The sequence below is a fragment of the Morus notabilis genome, unplaced genomic scaffold (genome assembly GCF_000414095.1).
Source record: "Morus notabilis unplaced genomic scaffold, ASM41409v2 Scaffold235, whole genome shotgun sequence".
Lineage (NCBI taxonomy): Eukaryota > Viridiplantae > Streptophyta > Magnoliopsida > Rosales > Moraceae > Morus > Morus notabilis.
In genome coordinates, this window is record NW_010360036.1 from 123,544 (window position 1) to 147,867 (window position 24,324).

Sequence of the window (24,324 nt, forward strand, 5' to 3'; positions counted from 1 at the left end):
CTTCGTTGATTTATACTACACAGCGCCCACCTAAATCTAATGTGGAATATAGAGTTCAAAAATCCCTCACCTCCAAGGTTTTATTTTTATTTTTATTTTTATTTTTATTTTAAATCAAGGAATATAATAACATGTATAATCTCACACTTTGCCATGGGATAGAGACGAGTAAATTCTGCGGGCAAGTATGACTAACTGGAGAGAGATATAATATAATACTCGGTAAGTGCGTCCACTAGAGAAGATACAAATCTTGAGTGAATCCTTATAATCGATCATCACCTGCCCATTATTAGGCCCTTCGTCTCATTCAAAATGATTTGTAACTGTCATAATCTGTAGAAACGTGCATCATATAAAAGTCATTGTCAAGATCTTTTACTGTCTAAAGGACGTGAATGCGTGTGTGTGATACACGAGAGTATTGCAGTACAAGTTGATTTAGTCAAGAACGATGAAAGTAAAAATATTGATACGACGTGACAATATTAGAATTATGACTCTTTGAGGAAATTTTTTGTGTCGTTCAACATGGTTTATGTCAATACCATGTTTCTGTTTCTTGTGCTACAACATGCAGTCGTAACTTGGGTTTGGGGCCGCGCAGCTCGGGATCATGGTCCTTATCACCACCATCCTCGCCACTCTCTGGTCGTGGACAAAGCCGCTCTTCTGCGATTCAAGAAAGGCATCACAGAAGATCCCTTTTCCGTGCTTTCAAACTGGAATGACTCCGTTCATGTCTGCCACTTCAACGGTGTAAAATGCGACAGAAATCACCACCGAGTTTCTCAACTTGTCCTCAACGAGAGTCAACTCGTCGGTGTCCTTTCGCCATTTCTTTCGAATCTCACCGGTCTTCGTATTCTATGGATTGTTAATAGTCACTTGTTTGGAACTATTCCTCGTGAATTCTCTTCCCTTACACACCTTAAATCTCTCTTGCTTGAAGGGAATAACTTGTTCGGTCCAATACCAGATTCCCTTTCCCTTCTTCCCAATCTAAAAACTGTAATTCTCTTGGATAACAATTTGAACGGTACATTTTCCCCTGCTTTCTTCTCAAACTGCTCCTCATCCTTTCAAAATCTAGACGTTTCTGCAAACTCCTTTTCCGGAGAAATCCCAACAGAGATTGGGAATTGCGTAAACTTATGGAGCCTCAATCTGTACAACAACCGATTCAGTGGAGTACTTCCTCTGTCTTTAATAAATATTTCATCACTTTTGAATTTAGATGTGGAATACAATCATTTTTCAGGTGAATTACCCACAGAGATTATTGGCAGTTTCCCTTCCCTTATTTTTCTTCATCTGTCGTTTAACAAGATGAAAAGCCATAATGGGAACACTGATCTTAGCCCATTCTTTGATGCTGTTCGGAACTGCACTGGCCTAGAGGAGCTCGAGATGGCGGGCATGGGCTTCGGCGGAACATTGCCTGCTTCCATTGGCCAATTCCTTGGTGCCAACTTGACAGTCATGTTATTGCAAGACAACAAAATTTTCGGATCAATTCCTCCAAGTATATCTAATTTTTCAAAGCTTAGGATGTTGAACTTGTCATCCAACCTCATGACTGGAACAATTTCGGATGAAATGCGCGTGTTACCGAGGTTGGAACAACTGTTTCTGTCGCACAACTGCTTCTCTGGTCCAATTCCAAAAGTGTTGGGCAAATTTCCTTCTTTGGGTTTGCTTGATCTTTCACATAACAAATTCTTTGGAGAAATCCCAGAAAGTCTAGGAAATTTGTCTCGGTTGAGTAATATGTTCCTCAACAACAATCAGCTTTCTGGTAAGATTCCTTCCACGTTGGGACGCTGCACGGAGCTGCTGACGATTGATTTGTCCTACAATAGGCTGGCGGGGAAAATCCCTTCTGAAATATCAGGTATGAGTGGAATTAGAATATTTATAAACTTCTCAAATAATCAGCTTGAAGGCCCTTTGCCACTCGAGCTAAGCAAACTAGAAGATGTTCAAGAGATGGACTTTTCATCGAACAACCTCAGCGGATCCATTTTCCCGCAGATATCAAGCTGCATTTCAGTGCGGTTGATAAATTTCTCGAATAACTCTCTAGAAGGGAAACTTCCAGATTCTCTAGTTGATCTAAAAGACCTTGAAAGTTTTGATGTTTCAAGGAATCACTTGTCTGGAATAATTTCATCAAAGCTGAACAATAGTGTCACACTTACATATCTTAACCTCTCATTCAACGACTTTGTGGGAACAATTCCCTCCGGGGGCATCTTCAATTCTGTCACCCAATTGTCATTCTTGGGAAATTCGCGTCTTTGCGGAATAGTTGGTGGCACACCATTACCCTGCTGCAAGCGACCCCTCTGCACTCACAAGAGACATTTATTTCATTCTCGAGTTTTCCTGATCGTCTTTCTCATTATGACGATATTATTAGCCTTGTTCTTGGCAACATGTTGTGCCTTCTGCTTCGGGTGCATTGTTGTGGTTCCATCCAAAAAGGCTCAAGTTGTAACAGAACCAACATCACCCGAATTCATTCACAACATCCCAAGGATCACATATAGAGAGTTGGCAGATGCCACTGAAGGGTTTCATGACAAGACACTAATCGGCTCGGGCAGCTATGGGCACGTATATAAGGGAGTTCTTTCAAACGGAACAACCATTGCTGTAAAGGTGTTACACACGCAATCTAGTAGCTCGATCGATAGTTTTCGCAGAGAATGCGAAGCCCTGAAAATAATTCGACACAGGAATGTGATCAGGATTATAACAGTGTGCAGTTTCCCTGATTTCAAGGCACTTGTTTTTCCTTACATGGCAAATGGGAGTTTGGACAGCCGTCTCTATGAACTTCCGTCGAACCGTTTATCTTCACGTTCTTCTTGTCTGACTCTGGCACAAAGAGTAAACATATGCAGTGATGTAGCGGAAGGAATGGCTTATTTGCATCACCAGGCTCCAATTGTAGTCATACATTGTGATCTAAAGCCAAGCAATGTACTTCTTAATAGTGACATGACGGCTTTGGTTTCTGATTTCGGGATTTCAACATTGCTAACTCCAAAAGGAGCTGCTGAGAACTTAGAAAACTCTACTTCAGACAATATTTTAGTTGGCTCTGTTGGATACATCCCACCAGGTGCTTCACTTCACCTTTTTTTATATATTGGTGGATTTTCACCGTCAATAAAATTATTTTACTTCTGGTCTTTGAATTTAGTGTTAAATAAACGATAGAGCTTAGAAATTTAGCAAAAGATAGTTATCATGTGGTCATCGCGTGATATTTTGGAATTTATACAAAAAAAACTTTACAGGGCTTAAGTGCTCTAACTTTAATGATGTTGCATAGGATTTTGTTGTTTCTAAAAGATTTCCAGTTACACACAATGCATATATGATTACAGATAAAGTATTGTTAATTTTATGATCAGCGATAAAAAAAAATGATTAAGAAATTAAATTCAAAGACTAATCATTTAAAAGACTTAATAATAAACTATCACAATGCTAATAATACTTGAGTAGTAGTGTTAAAATAATTGTAAAGCATTTTAAAGACAAGGGCTGGACTGATTTTCTTCTTATGCAGAATACGGGCTTGGTTCAAAAACGACAACAAAAGGGGATGTATACAGCTTTGGCATTCTTGTGTTAGAGATGGTGACGGGAAAGAGACCAACAAACGACATGTTTGTTGGGGGGCTAACACTACAGCACTGGGTCAGCAAGAGTTATCGCCATGAAAACATTGAAAAAGTGGTAGATGCTGGTATGGCGAGGGCTTCACGAGATCTCTCAAGTAAGAGGAAGAAAATATGGGAAGTTTCAATTGGATCTTTGATTGAGCTGGGCCTTCGTTGCACACAAGATTCTCCCTCATCTAGGCCCACAATGTTAGATGTTGCTGTTGATCTTAATCGGTTGAAGAGAGATCTTTGTCGTGTCACTAAAATAATCTAATCCAAACTAAAGACTTGGTTAAATATCCATTTTCTAGCAACTTTTAAAGGATTATTCGTAATTGAAGTTACGTACGTTATTCTTGTTTTGCACATCGTATAACTACTAAAATACTAATTGATGAAATTTAGACCCTATTCATTTTACCGATTTGCGTTTAAAATTCGAGTTTTGTTACAATAAAAAGCTCTAAAAAACAGTCACATCTAACTTTTTTATTACAGTAAAAAACTCTTACATAAAGTCACATCTCAACTCGAATCAGCAAACTAAACGGACTCTTAATCTGTTAGTTCTTTTCATTTAAATTTAGCGTAAAGATGTTATGCTCTTTAAATACTAACTTAAAAAAGACAGAGTTCTAAGAGAAGGGCGCAAAACTAAAAATAGTAGAGTGAGTTAGGGGATCATATTTTCTCTTGTTTATTTTTTCTTTTTTAATAGGCACGGATTCCATAATTTCAGCTATATCGCGTGAATGAATATCCATTTTAAAGAGTGTTTTTTTTTTTTTTTGGGGGTAGAAAATCTATTTTAAAGAGTTGTTATATCAAATATATCACTTTTAGGAAAAGATTTGACTTTAATCTACAAATACAATTAGCCTAACTCTGTTTCGTGTAATTTTGTTTGGGTCAACAATTTGATATAATGTTTTTTTTTCCCTCTTTCTAAGAGAAAATACTAAACTTACGCTTAAAGGTGCATTGATTTTGATTTTTACCCATTATTCTTAATTACTACCCTTTTAACTAATATCGTTGATCGACTAAAAAGATATTATTAAAAAATAAAATATAAAAATTTAGACTCGTACGTTTTAAAAAAGTATTTATCTACTTTTAGCGTTCACTTTAAATCGTGGCAATGAATGCCTAGACTTAGTTTGGATGAGGTCTTGACCAAAAAGATATTATTAAAAAATAAAAGATAAAAATTTAAACTCATACGCTTTAAAAAAGTATTTATCTACTTTTAGTGTTCACTTTAAATCGTGGCAATGAATGCCTAGACTTAGTTTGGATGAGGTTCCACTTTTAATGATACATGTTTTAAGCTCACTCAACTTTATCTCTAAAGTCAAAATATTGGAGGGTGGACATTGATGAATTCTCCTTAAATTCTCTTCATAACATTGGGCCACTTCCATGATTCATTTCATTCAAAACTATCTACCCCTTGTTCCTTATTTCCGTGGAAATTGAATAAAAAACAAAATACCAAAAGCTGGAACTTACAGTCTCTTTTTTACACTAGATGTTGTTGAACTTTTTCAAGGCTTTTGTTTTTGTCGCTTGCCTATGGAATATTATTGTTACTTTGGCCAAACCCTAAACATAACCCTATAGTCAGAATTGGCTGTTATGCTTTACTTATGGAGCTGCCAAAAACATTACAAAGTCAAAAACTTTTAGCAAAAAAAAAAAAAAAAAATTAATGTATTCCCATTACTCTCTCTTCTTGTAAATTACAGAATTAAATAAACAAAAAAAAAAGAGAAAAGGAGATAAAAAGGAGAAGAAAGAATATATAAAAGGTGGGAAAAGATGTTTATGCTTCAGCTTAGCACTTAAGCATATAGTCTTATCAGATTGCACATAATTAACTAAAAGCCCAGACAAATATATATATATATATATATATATATATCTTAAGCTTTTGGATTTCCTTTTTCTTTTCTCTTTATTCTTTAACTGGGGAAGCGATATATGCAATGAACTAGAAAAGGAACCAAAACATTTTAGCAAAAAAAAAAAAAAAAAAAAAAAAAAAAAACAAAGAGTGGCTTTTACAAAGGCAGGAAGGAACTGTAGTGCAAAACATGCCAAATTAGATAAAGAGGTAATGTCCTTTTAGTTACAGGAATTATACTCTGCAAAAAAATTATATATAAATATATATATATATATGTATATAATCCTTTTCCGTCCAACTGCAGTGAACTGATGAAAACTACTAAACGTAATTCTTAGCAGATTCCAAAACAGGACTATAAGTCCAGGGAAATTTCTGAACCTTGTTTCCTTCACTTTTGGACCACTGTTGAATCACCTTCCAAGATTTTATCCAACTAAGCTTAGATTCTTAGATACACACACACACACACACACACACACACACATATATAATATTTATTCAACAGCTATTTAACGTGAATATATATACAATATTATTGGTCCTGTGATTTTTTCCCTTCTTTTTCATGTACAAGAATGTTGACGAAATTCAGAATTTAATCTCTCCAGAACACTCGCGTCGTGACTCTCACAAATTAATTAAAATATAAATGCAGAAAATAAAAGAAACACAAAAATTTATAGTGCTTCGGCAGAATCTCATTGCTTACGTCCATTTGTGGATACACTAAATCTCGAAGAGTACAAAAGACCTCCCTTTTAACAGAAAATGGTGCGTAAAAATTAAATGAGGAGCTGAACCCTTATTTATAAGTCCTCATGTACATGATATCTCTTGTCTCTAGATTACCTTATGAGACATGCTTCTTTATCGCTCTTTCGAGATAACAATTTTCGTAACTTTATCTCTATATTCAATTATTTGAATTTAAGTACATGACTGCAGACGATAATCCATTTTTGATCTTCTAGTTGAATTTGAATGTGAGATGAGGATTATCTCTTCCTAATTTGGCGGGCTTCATGCTGATCCTTTCTCTTTTTCCAGACTTGTCGACTCATCTACACAAATATCTCGGTGATCCTATTGGGACTTCTCGACCACATTACGCAGTGTGGCATGAGATACTCAACACTGGGTTCGTTTGGTACGATGATTCAAATCAGGGTGATTCTAATCATGATTCTAAAACTATAATCATGATTCATGATTTGGGTTTCAAATCATGATTCTGAAACTATGATTCAGAATCAGAGGTTTGAATCACCTTGAATCAAGAGGAGGGTGGTTTTAGAATCATAAGTGATTCTGATTCAACAGAAACACTGATTCTGAATCATGATTTAGAATCATCCAAACAAAACACTGATCATGATTCAAAATCACTGTAAACAAACTATATATATATATATATAATATTTATTCAACAGCTATTTAACGTGAATATACAATATTATTGGTCCTGTGATTTTTTCCCTTCTTTTTCATGTACAAGAATGTTGACGAAATTCAGAATTTAATCTCTCCAGAACACTTGCGTCGTGACTCTCACAAATTAATTAAAATATAAATGCAGAAAATAAAAGAAACACAAAAATTTATAGTGCTTCGGCAGAATCTCATTGCTTACGTCCATTTGTGGATACACTAAATCTCGAAGAGTACAAAAGACCTCCCTTTTAACAGAAAATGGTGCGTAAAAATTAAATGAGGAGCTGAACCCTTATTTATAAGTCCTCATGTACATGATATCTCTTATCTCTAGATTACCTTATGAGACATGCTTCTTTATCGCTCTTTCGAGATAAAAATTTTCGTAACTTTATCTCTATATTCAATTATTTGAATTTAAGTACATGACTGCAGACGATAATCCATTTTTGATCTTCTAGTTGAATTTGAATGTGAGATGAGGATTATCTCTTCCTAATTTGGCGGGCTTCATGCTGATCCTTTCTCTTTTTCCAGACTTGTCGACTCATCTACACAAATATCTCGGTGATCCTATTGGGACTTCTCGACCACATTACGCAGTGTGGCATGAGATACTCAACACTGGGTTCGTTTGGTACGATGATTCAAATCAGGGTGGTTCTAATCATGATTCTAAAACTATAATCATGATTCATGATTTGGGTTTCAAATAATGATTCTGAAACTATGATTCAGAATCAGAGGTTTGAATCACCTTGAATCAAGAGGAGGGTGGTTTTAGAATCATAAGTGATTCTGGTTTAACAGAAACACTGATTCTGAATCATGATTTATAATCATCCAAACAAAACACTGATCATGATTCAAAATCACTGTAAACAAACACTGATTATGAACTAAGATCTAAAATCATGATTCTGGATATATCTATCAAACGCAACCTTCGTATCTGTACTCCTCGATGGCTAAACCTAATCATAACTTATGTAGTTCTCGACGTCCCACTTGGGAGAAATAGCTATGGCGCAACAAAGAACTTTTTTTTTCCTTACTAATTAATGCTTGTCTACTAATTTAAGAAGTAATTCGTGAAAATTAAAAAGTTCAAAAACCAAAGTATCAGGTACTCATAGTTCAATAACTAACAATATTGATAACTTTATTTTAAAATATGCAGCAGTACTACTGCGGCTGAAAGTATTTAATATAAATACCAAGCTAGAGCATTACTTTATTTGGTAAATAATATAAGTAGTACTTAACTCTATGGAGTTGATCATTTATGAGTAATAATTCGTTTTTAAATTTTAATTTTGAAAGACCTTTATTAGGTTTGTCTTGAAAAGTAAACGCTACATTTTCTAAATTAACTGAAAAGAAGAAAAGAACAGGAACGTATATCCTGTCTAGGTTGTCCTGGTCATGAGGCCGAGTTTAATTAATGTTTTTGTTTTTGTTATCAGGAGTTCAATTAATGTTATCTTGTATGAAATTAAACATAGTATTTTTGTCAGAATGCTTTTGCTACGTAGACCCACAAGATGGTGCAATTGGATAAAATAATAAATCATGTTGTTTTAATAACGTGGAAAACGATGACGGGTAAAAATGATTAGGACACATATTAGTGGAGTCATTTCAGTTTTCCACATGTCATGTTTTCTGATTGAAGCATATCTCAAATCCAAATGGGTTCCCATCATTAACTGTTTCGACACATGAACTAATTATCTTTTCGTTGCTGCATTACATTATCTACTTATAACCTTGTTCTTTGATTTCTCCACAATAGCATGAAAAAAGAAAAAGAAAAAGAAAACGTAAAGCACGAGAATTTGACTATGTCAAATAAAGATCAAAGCTAAATTATTGCTAGAATATATATATATATATATATATTTTACCCAACTATAGATTCTTTTTAATATGAAGAGCTAGAAAATTGTGCAGTGTACTTGCTAAGTGTTTGATTTTTTTTTAAAGCCTGTACTAATACAGTAATACAGGCGAACATGATTTTTGTGTAAGGCCCCTTTTGTGAGGTTTGAACAGGTTTTTAAACGTGATTTTGTGTAAATATGAATACTGTGTATGTATAACGACGTTAAGGAAGAATACAAGCATGCAGAGCCACGACCAAAAAGCTCAGAAAAACTACAAAAACCATCAGTATAGTACTGCCCAAGAGAAAGCAATATATATTTATATATCTATATATATGTATGTATGTATGTGTATATATATATATATATATATAAGAAAAACCAGCCAAGTGTCGCTATGTGAAATCTAACATATCTCCTGTTGGTGGGTAGGACCCACGAGCCACCAGAAGCATGTTCCTTGGTTTGGATATCTTTCATATGTTGTTTCTTTGCATTACACACACAAACACAAAAAAGCAAAGGCCTGTGCGGTGGACAAGCATTATCCCAACAGCAACATTGCACCGATAAGGTTTTCTCTTTTCTTTCTTTCTTTCTTTCTTTTTTTTATGCGCAGATTTATTAAAGTAAAAGACTTGGCATGCATGTCTTGCAGATATATCTGCGAGTGTAAAGCATTATGTATTGTGTCAAAGTACTTTAAAAAGCCTAAAAGGGGTTCCAGAGAATGTGCGGCCATTTTGTGGTCACCACATTATAAGGATTAGGGTCCCTTAGACTGACCTAAAATTAGCATGATTGTAACATGATATTGGTGGCCATAAAGTATATCTGCTATATAAGGACTTGACTTTATTATTAAGAGATATACGATATGTATATGTGATTTTGGATTTTGGGTGGATTTTTTTTTTTTTTTTTTGCTAGTCAGCGATTTTGGGTGGATTTATTTCATTAGTTCTAATGAGTTAGGTTTTTGTTGATTTGTGTATGGACTAATTTATATGTAAACTTAAATTTGCAGGGTTAAAGTTTAGGCAAAGACTATGAGACATTTTTTTTTTTTCATTAAATATGTCACACATTACAAACCATTTATGAAGCGTTGAAGGATGAACAAATCAATTGGACTGTTGAGTTTGTTTTTATTAAGTGAAATCCAACAATAAAAAAGTTTGACTGTCAAGATCTTTTTTTTTTTTTTTTTAACCATCATACAAAACCTTGCAAAGCGTTGTACTGTCCAACAAGATTTAACTGGTCGTACCTTAGGAGGATTCATGTGAATAATTTTAAATTATTTTTGAACAATAATTCTAATATAGGACCAAATTATATTCACTAAGTTCTAAATGTCAAATTAATTGACAATTACTTCCTGAATGGTAACATTATATTGAAACAATTAGGAAAAGTCTCAAGTTTTGTTTGCCTTGAACCAATATTGATTCATTTAAAGGAACTACTAACCCGTTGTTTGTCTCTACTAAAAGGAGTTCGTTGAAATTTATGCTTTTATGAAGATTGATTCCTTTCTCATTGATATCCATTTTTTTTTTATTGAGAACCTTCTTTCTTTAATGCTAAATTAATGCAAATGAGGGCCCTTTCACAGCGTATCATATCAGTACTATATTTCATCTCCCACACCTCTATTTTCTACCAGATCATTAAAGCTAGCAAATTTAGTTCATATCTTATTGGTCAACTTTGAAATATATATATATATATATATACACCCTTAATAAATAAATGACATTTTTTTAGGAACAGTGGGACACTCAACTGTGGAAAACAACTATCAGAATTTAAGTTATATCATTTTCCAATCAGCTTCTGTCGCTGAATTCTCCTTCCATTTCTCACTGAATGTTGGACCAAGACCGGTAATAAAAATTCGTTTATTTTATACGTTTAAATTCATAATTTTAATTATATTACAATATTTTATTCTCATAAAAAATTTAAAATTTAAATATTAAAATAAAAAATTACTGATTCAAACTATTAACTAAATGAATCTTAAATGGTTTTAGATAAAACTCAGTTTATACCTGAAATTAAGGGAATTTTGTTGATTAGCAGAGAGTAATAAATATTTATACAAGAGGACCAACTAACTAGAATAATGAGTAGTGGGAATCTCTTTCATATCCAAGAATACAAAACATGTGAATCTTCCCAAGTCAGAAAAAAAAAAATGGTACAAAAAAATAAAATAAAACCACCGCTTATCAATTAATCTGAGCCAGTGCACGTGCCTAACCCACACATCATGGCCTGTAAGACAAAAACCATGGTTCAGAAAAACTTCCAACCTTACCTCCACAACTGTATTCCATCTTTGCCTCCAAAATAATTTTTTTTTTCTCTTTTTGTTTTTTGTTTTTTTTTTCTTTTTCTTTTTCATAATTCTTTGATTGAGGAGCTTTCTCTTTAGTCAAAAGTAGTCTTGGGACCCTCCCTTCCATCATCTCCTTTTATGTAAATCCTGATTTCCTAATCACTAAAATCACCAGAATTTAGCTACAATCTCTCCTTGGATTATTCCAACTGTAAAGCAAAACCGCATAGGATACTACTGAAAGAAAAGAAGAAGAAAAAAAGGAAAAAAAAAAAAAAGAAAATGTGACAATGAACATTTTCAGATTCCTTTCTCCTTCTCTTCTAACTCTTTGCTTCTTCTAAGTTCTAACACTTTGTGATACCAAAACAACCACCAACAAATCCCAGAACCAAAAAAAAAAAAAAAAAAAAAAATCCCCAATATGCCTTCAAGGCCTTTCCCAGCAAATCCCAGCTCTTTAACTCCAAGACCACCAAGTTTCTTGACCAAAACTAGAGTCTTGTTCTTGGCTCTCACAATCTCAGCTTCTCTAGTTATACTAGCCTCAATTATCTACTTTCTTTACCATCTTTGGCACTCCCTTGTCCACAGGGCTAAAACCATTCCATTTGATTCTAGTGCACCTCTCAAACTCCAGAGATTCTCCTACAAAGAGCTCAAGAATGCCAGTAATGATTTTGATGCTTCCAATGTTATAGGCAAAGGCGGTTCAGGCACTGTCTTTAGAGGCATTCTGAGAAGTGGGAAGTTGATTGCCATTAAGAGGCTTGACGCTTTGTCTTTGCAGACAGAGAGGGAGTTTCAGAATGAGCTGCAGATTCTTGGTGGGCTAAGATCACCTTTTCTGGTGACCCTTTTGGGCTATTGCGTTGAAAAGAATAACAGAATCCTTGTTTATGAGTATATGCCTAATAAGAGCCTTCAGGAATCACTTTTTGGAGATGGGGTTTCAAGTTTGAGTTGGGAAAGAAGGTTTGAGGTCATTTTGGACGTGACTAGAGCGCTTGAGTTCTTGCATTTGGGATGTGATCCACCGGTTATTCATGGAGACATTAAGCCAAGTAATGTTCTTCTAGATTTTGATTACAGAGCAAAGATTTCGGATTTCGGGTTGTCAAGGATTAAGGTGGAGGGAGAGTTTGGTGTTGACATGTTTAGTCAGGACTTGGGGAAGAGTCAAGAGCTTTGGAAAAGCCAAGAGCTTTCTGGGAATTTGACTGCTGAGACTCCAACAGTTAGTACTCCAGTGGAGAGTAGTGCTCATGAGGTAGATTTTGCTCTTGCCTTGCAAGCTTCTTCTTCATCAAAAAATAGTCGATCATGTTATTATAATGCTAAAGCTTTGAACTTGAATTCTGTTAATTATAATGCTAACATAGCAACTGAGAGTGATGTAATTAGGAGTGGTGGTAATAATGCAAAAGGGAAGGAGGTTTCAATTGTGGATTTTGGTGGAGATGGTTGGAATCATAAATTTGTTCCTTATGACGATGAGCCTCCTTGTAGTATTGATCATAGTAAGGAGTTGAATTCCAATAACACTTCTTCTCCTGTTGATGAGGCTTTGGATGCTAAACAATGGGGTAAAGATTGGTGGTGGAGACAAGATGGGAGTGGTGAATTGTGTAGTAAAGATTATGTTATGGAGTGGATAGGGAGTCAGATTTGCCCTTCAACAAACCCTGATTGGGATGAAGGAAAGAAGACCATTCAGGAGAAAGTTGAAGGAGAAGAGCATTCAACCGCCTTAGATGAGTTGGAAGAAGGAAATGAGCCCCATTTACAAGGATTCGGGTTCAAACATTCGGATAAAGTGTTCGAGAAGAAAGAGTCGAGGTGGAGGAGAAACTGCAAGAAGAAGCCGAGAAAGATGCAAGAGTGGTGGAGAGAAGAACACCTAGCAGAGATTAGCAAGAAGAAAGGAAGTAGTAGTAGTAGTAAGCTAAAGAGCCTTGAGACCAAGTGGAAGAAAGGCTTCAAAATTCCACATTTCGATTTGGGCAGGCGGTTTTACTTTCGGAGGCGAAAGAACTTTGCAGAGCAGAGTCAGAACGAGTGTGATGAGAATGGAGAGTTCAGCTTCAGAAGGGGTTGGAAGAAGAACAAGAACAACCACTCTGTTGGCAGTGACATGTGGAGTGGAGACCTATTCAGCCGCGAGCTTAGCAGCACAACAAGCATGAGAGGGACATTGTGTTATGTTGCACCAGAATATGGGGGCTGTGGATACTTAATGGAGAAGGCTGATATCTACAGTTTAGGAGTTCTGATCCTTGTCATTGTGTCCGGTAGAAGGCCATTACATGTTCTTGCCTCGCCAATGAAGCTCGAAAAGGCCAATCTAATAAGCTGGTGTAGGCAATTAGCTCAAGCTGGAAATGTCTTGGAGCTTGTGGATGAGAAATTGAAAGATGAGTACAACAAGGACCAAGCCAGTTTGTGCATCAACTTGGCAATCACTTGCCTGCAGAAAATGCCCGAGTTGCGACCGGATATCGGCGAGATTGTTAGGATTCTGAGAGGGGAAATGGATCTCCCTCCATTGCCTTTTGAGTTCTCTCCATCTCCACCTTCCAAGTTGTACAGCAGGTCAAGAAGAAAACACAAGGTCACTGACTAGGCCTTGTAACATTCTGTACCTCTTTTTTTTCTTTATTTGTTTTTTAATAACTTTCTTTTATGGTTTTCTAATTGGGGTTCTTGGCCGCGTGTAATATAGCGGAGATGATTGAAAAATCCAACAAAAATATGGGAACAAAGCTTGTGTCGCATAATGTGGATTATGTCTTGTGTATTTCAGATAGAGTTCTGCTTATGTTTCAATGCTTTGCTTTGCCACTTCAGGCTCAGTGGCTTATGTTCATCTTCACTGACTTTACTATGTGCCTTGTCATTTTTTTTTTTTAGGATTTTTTGTTTGGTTTCTTTTTTACTTCATGAAATCAAAACTTAGCCCAAAACTCATGCATTGTTTGAAGCAAGATAATCTATTGTAAGATTTGCTTTCAAGTAGTGGTGTGGAATTGACTGAGATGTATTTTGTTTGCTTTTATTTTGTCTTCCACTAACTCGTACTTCCATGTCAACCTGCCATTAATGATTCAAGATCACTTTTAACGGCCCCCAATCGAACAGTTCTTTGCCCAAAGGTCGAGATACTTTCAGAGAAAAAGTTTGAAACTTTCTCTAGTGTTTTTCTTTTCACCCTTAATTTATATGCTAATGCAAAAGCTTGCATTGTTATACGAGAGACTTTCAGAGAAAAAGTTTGAAACTTTCTCGTTTTTTTTAACCCATAATTTATATGCTAATGCAAAAGCTTGCATTGTTATAGGTCTCTTGTTAGTTTTTGAAATGTGTTATTACAGTGAAAAGACTATGAAAAGTTTGTCCGTTTAGTTCATTGATTCGAGTTTTTAATTCGAGTTGAGATGTAACTTTATGTGAGAGCTTTTTATTGTAGCAAAAAAGTTAGATGTGATTGTTTGTGAGAGCTTTTTACTGTAGAAAAACTCGAATCAACGAAATGAACGGGGCCTTAGTAACTTCAATGAAAACTGGGGAGCAAGGGAGATAGCAAGACTTGAGGGTGGGAGGAGCAGATTAATTATGAGAATTTTTTTTTTTTTCCTTTGAATTTTAGATTCTTATATTGTTGAGTGTATGGAGTCTAATTATTGTTATGATATAGAGTTGTCATACAAATCGACCTTAATTAAGAAAAATTAGAGCCTGTGTTCGTATTTATTTTACGTTTTCGGTAATTTAATTAATTTGGTGAATTAATAAAAACGGATCCTTCATTAATGAAGTTATTCGTTGGGTAGAGAAATATGAGTGTCATGATTGCTCATGCAAAATGTAGGTTGATATACTTTTTGTTGACTGGTCAGGAAACACTAAAGTCGTAATCGCCGGCCAATTTAAATCACTACACAAAAGTATATATCATTAAGTCACGAGGGAGGTAGGACTATGATTAATCCCTTCATTATTTCTATAATTTTCTTTTCGCAGAAATGAATCGGAAAAAGAAGAAAAATTCTGTGGGGAAAGGGAAAAGAGTTGGAAAATTTTGAATTTTCTATTTCAATCACTTATACTAATTTCCTTTCAGCTCATGATTAAGAAATGTGTGCATAATATAATAATTGGAAAAGCTAGCAATTTTCTACGAAGTTCCTATGCAACGACACAAAGTCAAACATCACGTTTCAATGTTTTTTTGTAACCTTTATAAAAAAATAAAAAAAAAATCAAGGAGTCCGGAGGAAAGGTCATCAAACCCTGGAACACAGAGAGAGACAGAGAAGAGAAGTGTTTTAAAATATTTTTAAATTTTCAATGAAATTTCTGATCAACAATTCAGAAAATAGTGATAACGACCAGTTTTGACATTTTCTAAAAGAGTACTAAAAATAGATTTGGATAAAACACCGGATATTAAAAATATATTTCGATAAAACACGAGGTACTAAAATGATATTTTCCTTTCCTTTATTACCGAGAGATGAAAGAATATTACTCAAACCAGTACTGCAGTAGTATTGCATCTGAGATGAGTATGTGAGTTTGACCTTTGCTATTAATTTGATAAAATAGAGTATGAAACCGAACACTTGCAAAGACCAACAGAACAATATTATATACATCCAACCTAATATACAGTACTTCGACAGCTTCCTTAGCCAAGTCTCAAGAACCTTATTTACGTACCTAAATAAGAGTATAATGCTTATCAAGGACAGAAAAAAAAAAAACAAAACAAACAAACAAATAAACGAAGAGAAAGAGCAACAATCACACTCGACAGAAAAGGATATATAACGATATGGTTGAGATTAGATGGTTTAATGAGTCTAAGAGCTTTTCTACTTCGATCACTTTACCCCGAGGGATGTTGACGATTTTTTTTTTTTCTTTTTCATTTTCTGTTCTTTTGACCACAATGATTTCCTGGACGTTTCGTTAATGAGGAAACATCATCTTCGACTGTTTGTATATTGATTTTGTTATGGAAATTCCAGTTCCTAGTTCTTATCTTTTATTTTTTTTTAATATCTTTTTCAAGAAGGAATTTCAAATTATTGGCAGAAAGGAATTGAGGTGGTTAGATTGAGTACCTTTTTAGTCTTAAACATTCGAAAAATTAGCTCCAATAACGGGTGAGAAAAGAAAAGGATAACAGATTTTCTACGCAGATGCGAGAACTACGTAGTACCTATCTAGTAACTATTCATTGCCTTTTGATCGTCATACTACAGGAGCCTATCTTATCTGTGTAAGACCCTTTCCAACGCAAATGCTAATGCTAATGCTTTATTGGTCACTAAAAAAAAAAAAGTGAAAACAGCATATTTGATGTACTATTCTATTTTGTGCTATCACTAATTCATTTGCAATTTTTCCTTTTACTTCATCATCTTTGCAGTCTGGTGTGAAACTTTTCACTGCAAGACACCAACAACGCTGAAGCTCCTCACACGTAAACTAGATCAATACAAGAGGAGAGTTGTTTGCGATCACAACTAACAAGAAAACTCAGAGCTTAACGTTGGATGCTTTTTACAAGTACGAGGGCTTTGGCCACTTCTATCATGTTAGGTCTATCATTGACATTTGTTTCAAGACACCTCTCTTTGAGCTTGGTGAACTCCATTTTCTGAGCTCTATTTCCTCCTCGCAAGATATTGGCCTTTAGGTGACGCTCCCAGAGATTTGTTACATAATCTTCCCAAGCCGCCTCCGATTCGTCCACTGACTTTGAGCTGCCTTCTTTAAAAGTACTAACTGCGTCGCAACTTCTTAGATTGAGAGCCCGTTTAGTTCGCTTATTCGAGTTGAGATGTGACTTTATGTGAGAGTTTTTTATTGTAATAAAAAAGTTAGATGTAATTGTTTCTGAGAACTTTTTACTGCAGCAAAATTTAAATTCTAAACTCGAATCGGTAAAATAAACGGGACCTAAATCTCTTCCTGGTTAATAATTCACACATAGAATTCCAAAGTTATATACGTCATTCCTTTCTGTATAAGGTCCCTGTAGTGCACCTTCTTTAGCCATAAACCATGAAGTCGCGCATAAACCATGTCTCAAATTGGTTTGGGAAAGTTAATAGTTTGTGTTTTTTGAGTAAGTTACCGTTTTCTGCTTTTTGGGCAAGGGTCATTAAAAATTTATAAATAAGTGTTTGTGTAAAGTTTTATGTGTGTTCGAGAAAATACAGAAAAAGTGCCTATTTTTGAGAGAAACAGAGAAAAGTGAGGAGAAAGATAGGCAAAAAGTATAAGAGGTTTGGTTAAAGAGAGAAAATGAGAAAGTTTGTTAAGTGTAATTCTAAAATTGTTAGTGATTTTTTCTCCATCTTCTAATGACGTAGAAAATTTTACGAATCACCTAAATTTTTGTCTTCTCTACTTTTTTATTATTTTTGTGTCAATTTATTTTTTTTAGAGGTGTATTTTTTCTCAACAATTTGTTCCAACACGGTAGCTCCGTTCTTCAAGAACAAATTCTTCCTCCTCGTCATGTCTTTGTTGTTTCTGAAGCCCCGCAACATAATGGAAGATTGATTTTCAGGGCAGGGAAGGTAGTAATCTCTAACTTGGGTTGAAGGACAATTCTAATTCATCTATTTTGAGTGGAGTTTATGAAGAATGATGGAATAAACCGTGCATTTTATTCTTCAAGAAGTTTGCTTGGAGTTTCCCCAACGAGATCAACATGTTAAAACGTTGTTGACTGAATTGCAAGGTTATTTCTTAGATAGTTCCTCCACGCGAACATAAATTATGACAACTATATTTGGCAGCAAAAGTCATTATATAGGACCATTTTAGTCGAGGGATGTTGACGAATTTCTTTTCTTTTTCTTTTTTTTCATTTTTCTGTTCTTTTGACCTCATTACTTTCCTGGACGTTTGGTTAATGAGGAGACATCATCTTCGACTATTTGTATATCTTATTTGTGTTAGTCCATCTCCAACACAAATATTAATACTAATGTTATATTGGTCACAAGGAAAAAAAAAGTGAACATAATGTTCACGCAGTTAGTGTTGTTGTAGATGCGGATGTAGAGCATTTAGTAGACTCGCATAATTTTAATTCTTTTTTCCATACTTGAATTAGCTCCCGTTTAGAGTGTGATATTTAGATATATCAACTACTAGAAACTTTAGTCTGAAGGAGAGCTCGGTAAACACTCATATGAGGGAGAGATTATTAAAAAAAATACATGTCTGTATTATCCCACATAAAAAGTAGAGAGGGATATGAAGTGATTTATACACATAAATGAATCATAAATCCAATAAGTTAACTTTTTGAGTTGAATCTCCATTCTCTTATGGTGGAGCCATAATCCTAACAGCAACTACTCAAACATGTTACGCCCTTAACTGGAAGCTTCTTTCCAAGTTCCTCAACGCGGTGTCTGAGATTTCAAGGAACCACGCATATTTCTCTCACGGTCCTACTCACTATGGACGTATGGTCCTACTTACTTTTATTTCTTCATTTATTTATGTAGTTAGACAAGACAATAGACAAGGCAACGAGTAGGTTGGTTTGGTGTCGAGTTGTCTTTAGTCCCTGAATAATCCTTGAATCAATTTTTATTTTTTTTTATTTTTGATAAGTATAGTCTCTAAACTGTTAGTGTGATATTTTAGTTTCAGGTTTTTCTTTAATCACTGTAACAAAAGAGGTTTGAAGAATAGTTCGAACTTATAAAACAAACGCATGGTAGTAAATTCGTCCAAGACTTTATTTTTCTTTCAACAAATGTGATCCATGGTTCCACAATTGACTATGGACTTTTGAAAATTTTAAAGTAGATAAGTGCATGTCCACCTCATGATGTCACAAGAAGTGCAAAATGTCTAATGTTAAAGAGTTCTTAATGCATAATATAACAAATATTTTGCACTTCATGTGATTATCTATGTAAATTTCAAGTTACTATATCATGGGTATTCAATTATTTCCCTTAAATTTCACGAGACCATCGTTAAAATTAGAGCTAAAGACCAACCCGTCAACGAAAAATAAATTTAGAGCTAGCAAATTAGAGACTAAAAATTGTCACCATGGTAATAGTTTAGGAATTAGGAACTAGCAATACCATAAATCTTTCTTCCCACTACACATCTTTTCTATGTTTAATTAGGGTTTGTTCTCTACTTTGGTTCCTAAAACTTTGTTAGACATGTTCATATATGGAAACAACTTTTTATATTCTTGCTATTTTTTTTCTTTTCCCAATCGGAAGTGTGGATATTTATAACTAAACACTTATATAACGCAATTCCATAGCTTATATTAAACAGAGCTTGACCAGCACAGCAAAGACATGTCACCCAAGTTAAAATGGGGTATCAACAGTACAGTAAAATACCCTTTAATGAAATCAAATTTACTAAAATTAGAATGTTTTTTCCACGTATATCAAAAATGAGATACTCCCACTATGTAACACATGACAAACATTGCCATGTTTAGTTTTGTTATTTTCTTTTTCTACCCCAAAATGACAGAGATTTAAACGAGCAATGCAGCCAAGATAATGGGAAATCTTCCCAGAGAAAAAAAGGTTCACTTAAAAAGGATCACAGCCTCAAAGAGCTCAGTACATATCAATGAAAGACTCCAAAAGAACAAACTGAATAAAATGCATTAATAATTGAGAGAATAAATTATACACTTTCCTGATCTACTGCAGCTTCAACACATGATCATCAACGTTAAATTCCCGTCGATCCAAACAAGATCAATGCCAAAGACACCGCCAAGGCCTGAAATCCAGGTCGTGGAACTGCTGCAGCGGTGGAATTTTGCGAGGAAAGCTCATGGGCTGTGGCGGCCGCGGGAGGTGATGGCAGAGGATGGACTTGGACAGTGACCTTCATCCCATTGAAGCACTGGCCATTTCCACAGATGAAGTAGTACCTCTTGGCCTTGTTGAGAGGTATGAAATCTTTGCCACTGCTCCAATTCCCCACAGCACCCTCAGTTGTGCAGTTGTCATACCCAGTTTGGTTCACCTCAAACACATTGTACTGATTCTTTTGGTACCTAAATGCTGTGGCAAATAATGCATTTTAAAATTTTAGAGGACAAAACATAAAGATCCAACAAAATCTTGGAAAAACAAACCCACTAAGCTAAAGTTTAATACTCATTTAGTTCATGGGTTCAAACCAGTGATTTGATTCTGCATTTAAATTTTGTGAGAGAATCCATTCACCGAAACTTTTTAAATTCAGTTTTTTTTAGAGAAAATAATGTAGCAGAATCAAAATCACGTGTTTGAACTCATGAACCAATCTGTCCTTAAGAAAGTGAACTTGACTCTGTCAAACCAAACCACAACTAGAAACTTGAGATTGACCTAATTACAGAATGAAATGAAGTATGTTTGCTCAAGTTCTTTCCTTTTTGCTATTGATAATCTAAAAAGAGAGAACTTTGGCCAAACAAAGGTTTAAGAAAGAAAATTTAATTGTCCAAGGACATTGCCAGCTCTAAACGTAGAAATCTATTCAAGAGGAGCATATATCGGCTATAAAAATCCTTACAGCTGAGACATTTTTTGCTCAAGTTTTTCTTTTCTTTTTTTTTTGTCCTTTTCTGTTACCGTTAAGCCGAAAAAAAAAAGAACTTTATGCCAAAAAAAAGGCATGAACAGCAACGGAAACTAGAAAGGAATGTGTGCTTAAGATTTTCTACACAAACCCTTGAACCTGCAACAGATCCAACACACACACACAAATATATATATATATATATAGAAAGAGAGAGAGAGCGAGAGAGAGAGAGAGAGAGAGAGAGAGCTTACAGATAAGGTCACCAACATAGAAAGTGTGATTGTTGGCCCAGAGGGTGTAGTTGATACTGGGATTCCAACCCTTATTGGCTCCAACAATGTGATCGGTAGCAAAAACAGGAGTGAGGGTTGCAACGGCGGAGATGAGAACAATGGAGAAGACGAGGGACGTTGAGCTAGACATTTTCCCTTTGTCTGGTTGCTTCTCTCTCTCTCTTTATTTTCTTGGGAAAAAGAATCCTGATAAGTAGGAGTAAGAGCTGGAATCCACTTTGACTAGCCTTGACTGTAGATACACTCAAATGGGGCTAAAAAGAAAAAAAAAATTTCATAATTACCTTTGAAACATGTAGACTCGTTCATAAATTTGAGTTTTTAATTTAAATTGAGATATGATATTTTTTAAAAAAATTTTACTATAACAGAAAAAATTAAATATAACATTTTCTAAAAATTTTTTACTATAAAAATCTAAAATTAAAAATTTAAATTGATAAAATAAATGAGATCATATTTTAATTTAAAGCGTCTCATGATATTTTAAAATAATTCAAAACGCCCTTTAATTTATAGAAAATATATCAAAGCATAAAGCTCTTTAATTTATAGAAAATGTATCAAAGCATCAAAGCATCTATTCAGTGTACTTCCGTCTATAAATGTAATGGAATCGCTAACGTGGCTACAATTAATGATGAATTAGTATCTATTCATTTCACATATTTAAGTACTTGTTCTTTTGATATTTTTGAGTTAGGTAATTTAAGTGTAAATTTTGAGTTAAATTTGAGTTATAACTTGAGTTAAAGTTATAACTTGAATTTGTGTTTGGTTGTGTACATTTGAGTTATGGTTTGAGATAAGAATCTTTTTTGAGTTTGTGTTTGAGTAAGTCAAAACTTGAATTTATTTTTAGATAGTATTTTAATAAAAACTCAATGCTAATAAAAAATTTTAATAGGGCATATGGGTCTAGTTTTATTCGTCTTTTCGTTGTCAACGCATAGAAAAAAAATCATCTCAATCAGAATTAAAACGAAAAAGTTATAGCATTTTTAAGAATATAAAAAATACTGTTCATTAACTTGAGTTCGAGTTTCTGAACTCGAGTTGAAGAGAAAACTTAAACTCGAGTTTTAGTTCCAAACTCGAGTTCAAACTCGAGTTCAAACTCAAGTTCAAACTTAAAAGAACATGAACTCGAATAAAGTTATAACTCGAGTTACCTTTTTTGAATTTTTAACTCAAAAATTACCTTGCCGAACAAGGCCTAAATTTTCAGTTTTAGATTTTTACAGTAAAAAACTCTTAAAAAATGTCACATCAGACTTTTTTTACTACAATAAAAACTCTCACAAATATCACATCTCAACTCAAATTGAAAACTCGAATTCGCGAAATGAATGAAACTTAGATCTCATTTATTTTTTCATTTCGCAAGTTTTGAATTCAAGTTTTATTACAGTCACATTTAATTTATTTACTATAATAAAAAAATTCACATAAAATCACATTTTAACTCAAATTAACGAACTAAATAAACCTTAATTTTATCAAAAAAATTAAGTATAAAAAAAAGAAATGAAAAATCCCTCAAAAGATAAAAAGGGATTAGCTATAAAAAATAATAATAATAAAATTCAAGATCTAAGGATTAACAACTGAAACTTTTCTTCTTTTTTATTTTTTATTTTAAAGAGTGGGTTTGAACTCCAAGAGATTCAGAGCTAAACCAAAAAAACACCTCACAATTACGATGCCTTCTTCTCCACCACCTTTTAAATCTCTAAGCCCTAACATTACGGAGTGCAGATCATCCCCAATCTCCAGCATATTCAAAATCCTAAGCCTTCAAAACCCTAACATAACAATCCCCAGATCTTCAAACCCCGGAGCTGTATCGAAGCACCCTGTCCAGCCCAACCAAAACGACGGCATAACAGAGTGTTTCTTCGCCGAAACTCCTTGACCCAAGAACGATGATGGCGATTTCTCAGTTGCCTCCGCCGCAACCGCCGTCTCTGCCGTCGCATTTCGACTCGCAAGCCACATGATTTCCGGTTCAAATCTCACCCAAGCCGAGCCCGCAAACATCCCCGACGAGATCCTCACCATCTTAATCTCGAGTAAGACGACCAGCGATGAGAATGGGGTTGGGTAGGCGTGTAGGTTGGGGGAGACCCAAAATCTGAAAAATCCCATTGGAGATTAAAATCTGAAAAATGCTTATGTGTACAAAAACCTGTTGGTGATTAACTGATTGAAAAGGAAGAGATTCATATTGAGTGAAGCATTAACCATCATGGAAGAAAATTGAATAGTTGATCTGGCTTTTGGTGAAGTTCTCTTTTCCTGTGACTTTCGTTCTTCTTCGCTGGATTGATATTATTTTTATCTTCTTTATTATTTTTTCTTTTCTTTATTACTTGTTAATACTTAATCATTTTAATAGAGCTAATTAAAATTTAATATCTTCAATTAATGTTTAATGACTTACGTAATATCTTCAATTAATGTTTAATGACATGCCACGTTAGTAATTCTGTTAGATTTAGAACTCGTTTAGTTCGTTGATTCGAGTTTTTAATTCGAGTTGAGATATGACTTTATATGAGAATTTTTAACTGTAACAAAAAAATTAGATATAATTATTTATGAGAATTTTTTACTGTAATAAAACTCAAATTTTAAACTCAAATAAGTAAAATGAATGAAATTTTATTAACTAAAGTACACAAAAAGAGTGTTTTGATATGTTTTCTATAAATTAAAAGGTATTTTGAATCGTTTTAAAAAATTTTAAAACATTTTATTTTGAATTGGATTACATAGTTCAAAAAGCAATTATGAAAAAAGTCTAAAAAAAAAGCTAGTAGGTAATAATACACCAAACATGTAGGTCAAAAAATGTAGAAAGAGTGATCCATTGGGTTTGTAGTACATTACAGTTCAGTTTAGTCTTGTAACGTCTCATTTGAATTGAAGCGTGACATTAGCCACATAGGACTATACTTTATGGTCCGCTTTTGTAATGTTTATATGTACTTGATACTTGAATTCAAAGCATGAAATCCGGATTTCCAGCCAAAAAAAAAAAAAAAACGGCGTGTAATTGGAGATGAAAGAGTCAAGTCTTGTAATAGTACTACATTTGAATTGGAATATAAATAGATGGAAGTAAATCTAGTGGGCCAATGTTTATCTCAAATAAGGATTAGAGGTTAGCTAATGGAAGTTT

At 34.3% G+C, this 24,324-nt stretch overlaps 3 protein-coding genes across 3 annotated transcripts; 2 read left to right on the forward strand and 1 right to left on the reverse strand.

Annotated features, from left to right (window-relative positions):
• The first annotated feature begins 531 nt into the window (after positions 1–531).
• On the forward strand, positions 532–3,954 carry LOC21401041 (putative leucine-rich repeat receptor-like serine/threonine-protein kinase At2g24130). The gene is made up of 2 exons (XM_024164062.1): positions 532–3,130; positions 3,677–3,954. Exons 1-2 carry the CDS (start codon positions 532–534, stop codon positions 3,952–3,954), a joined length of 2,877 nt encoding a protein of 958 aa, XP_024019830.1.
• Positions 3,955–11,249: 7,295 nt separating this feature from the next.
• On the forward strand, positions 11,250–14,285 carry LOC21401042 (putative receptor-like protein kinase At1g80870). The gene has a single exon (XM_010095745.2). It carries the CDS (start codon positions 11,681–11,683, stop codon positions 13,877–13,879), a length of 2,199 nt encoding a protein of 732 aa, XP_010094047.1. The 5' UTR covers positions 11,250–11,680; the 3' UTR covers positions 13,880–14,285.
• A 5,539-nt stretch (positions 14,286–19,824) lies between these two features.
• Positions 19,825–21,374, reverse strand: LOC21401043 (lamin-like protein). Its single transcript, XM_010095746.2, has 2 exons — positions 21,099–21,374; positions 19,825–20,342 (listed from the first exon to the last, which is right to left on the reverse strand). The coding sequence occupies exons 1-2, from the start codon at positions 21,268–21,270 to the stop codon at positions 20,005–20,007; spliced, it is 510 nt and encodes a 169-aa protein (XP_010094048.1). The 5' UTR covers positions 21,271–21,374; the 3' UTR covers positions 19,825–20,004.
• Positions 21,375–24,324: the final 2,950 nt, after the last annotated feature.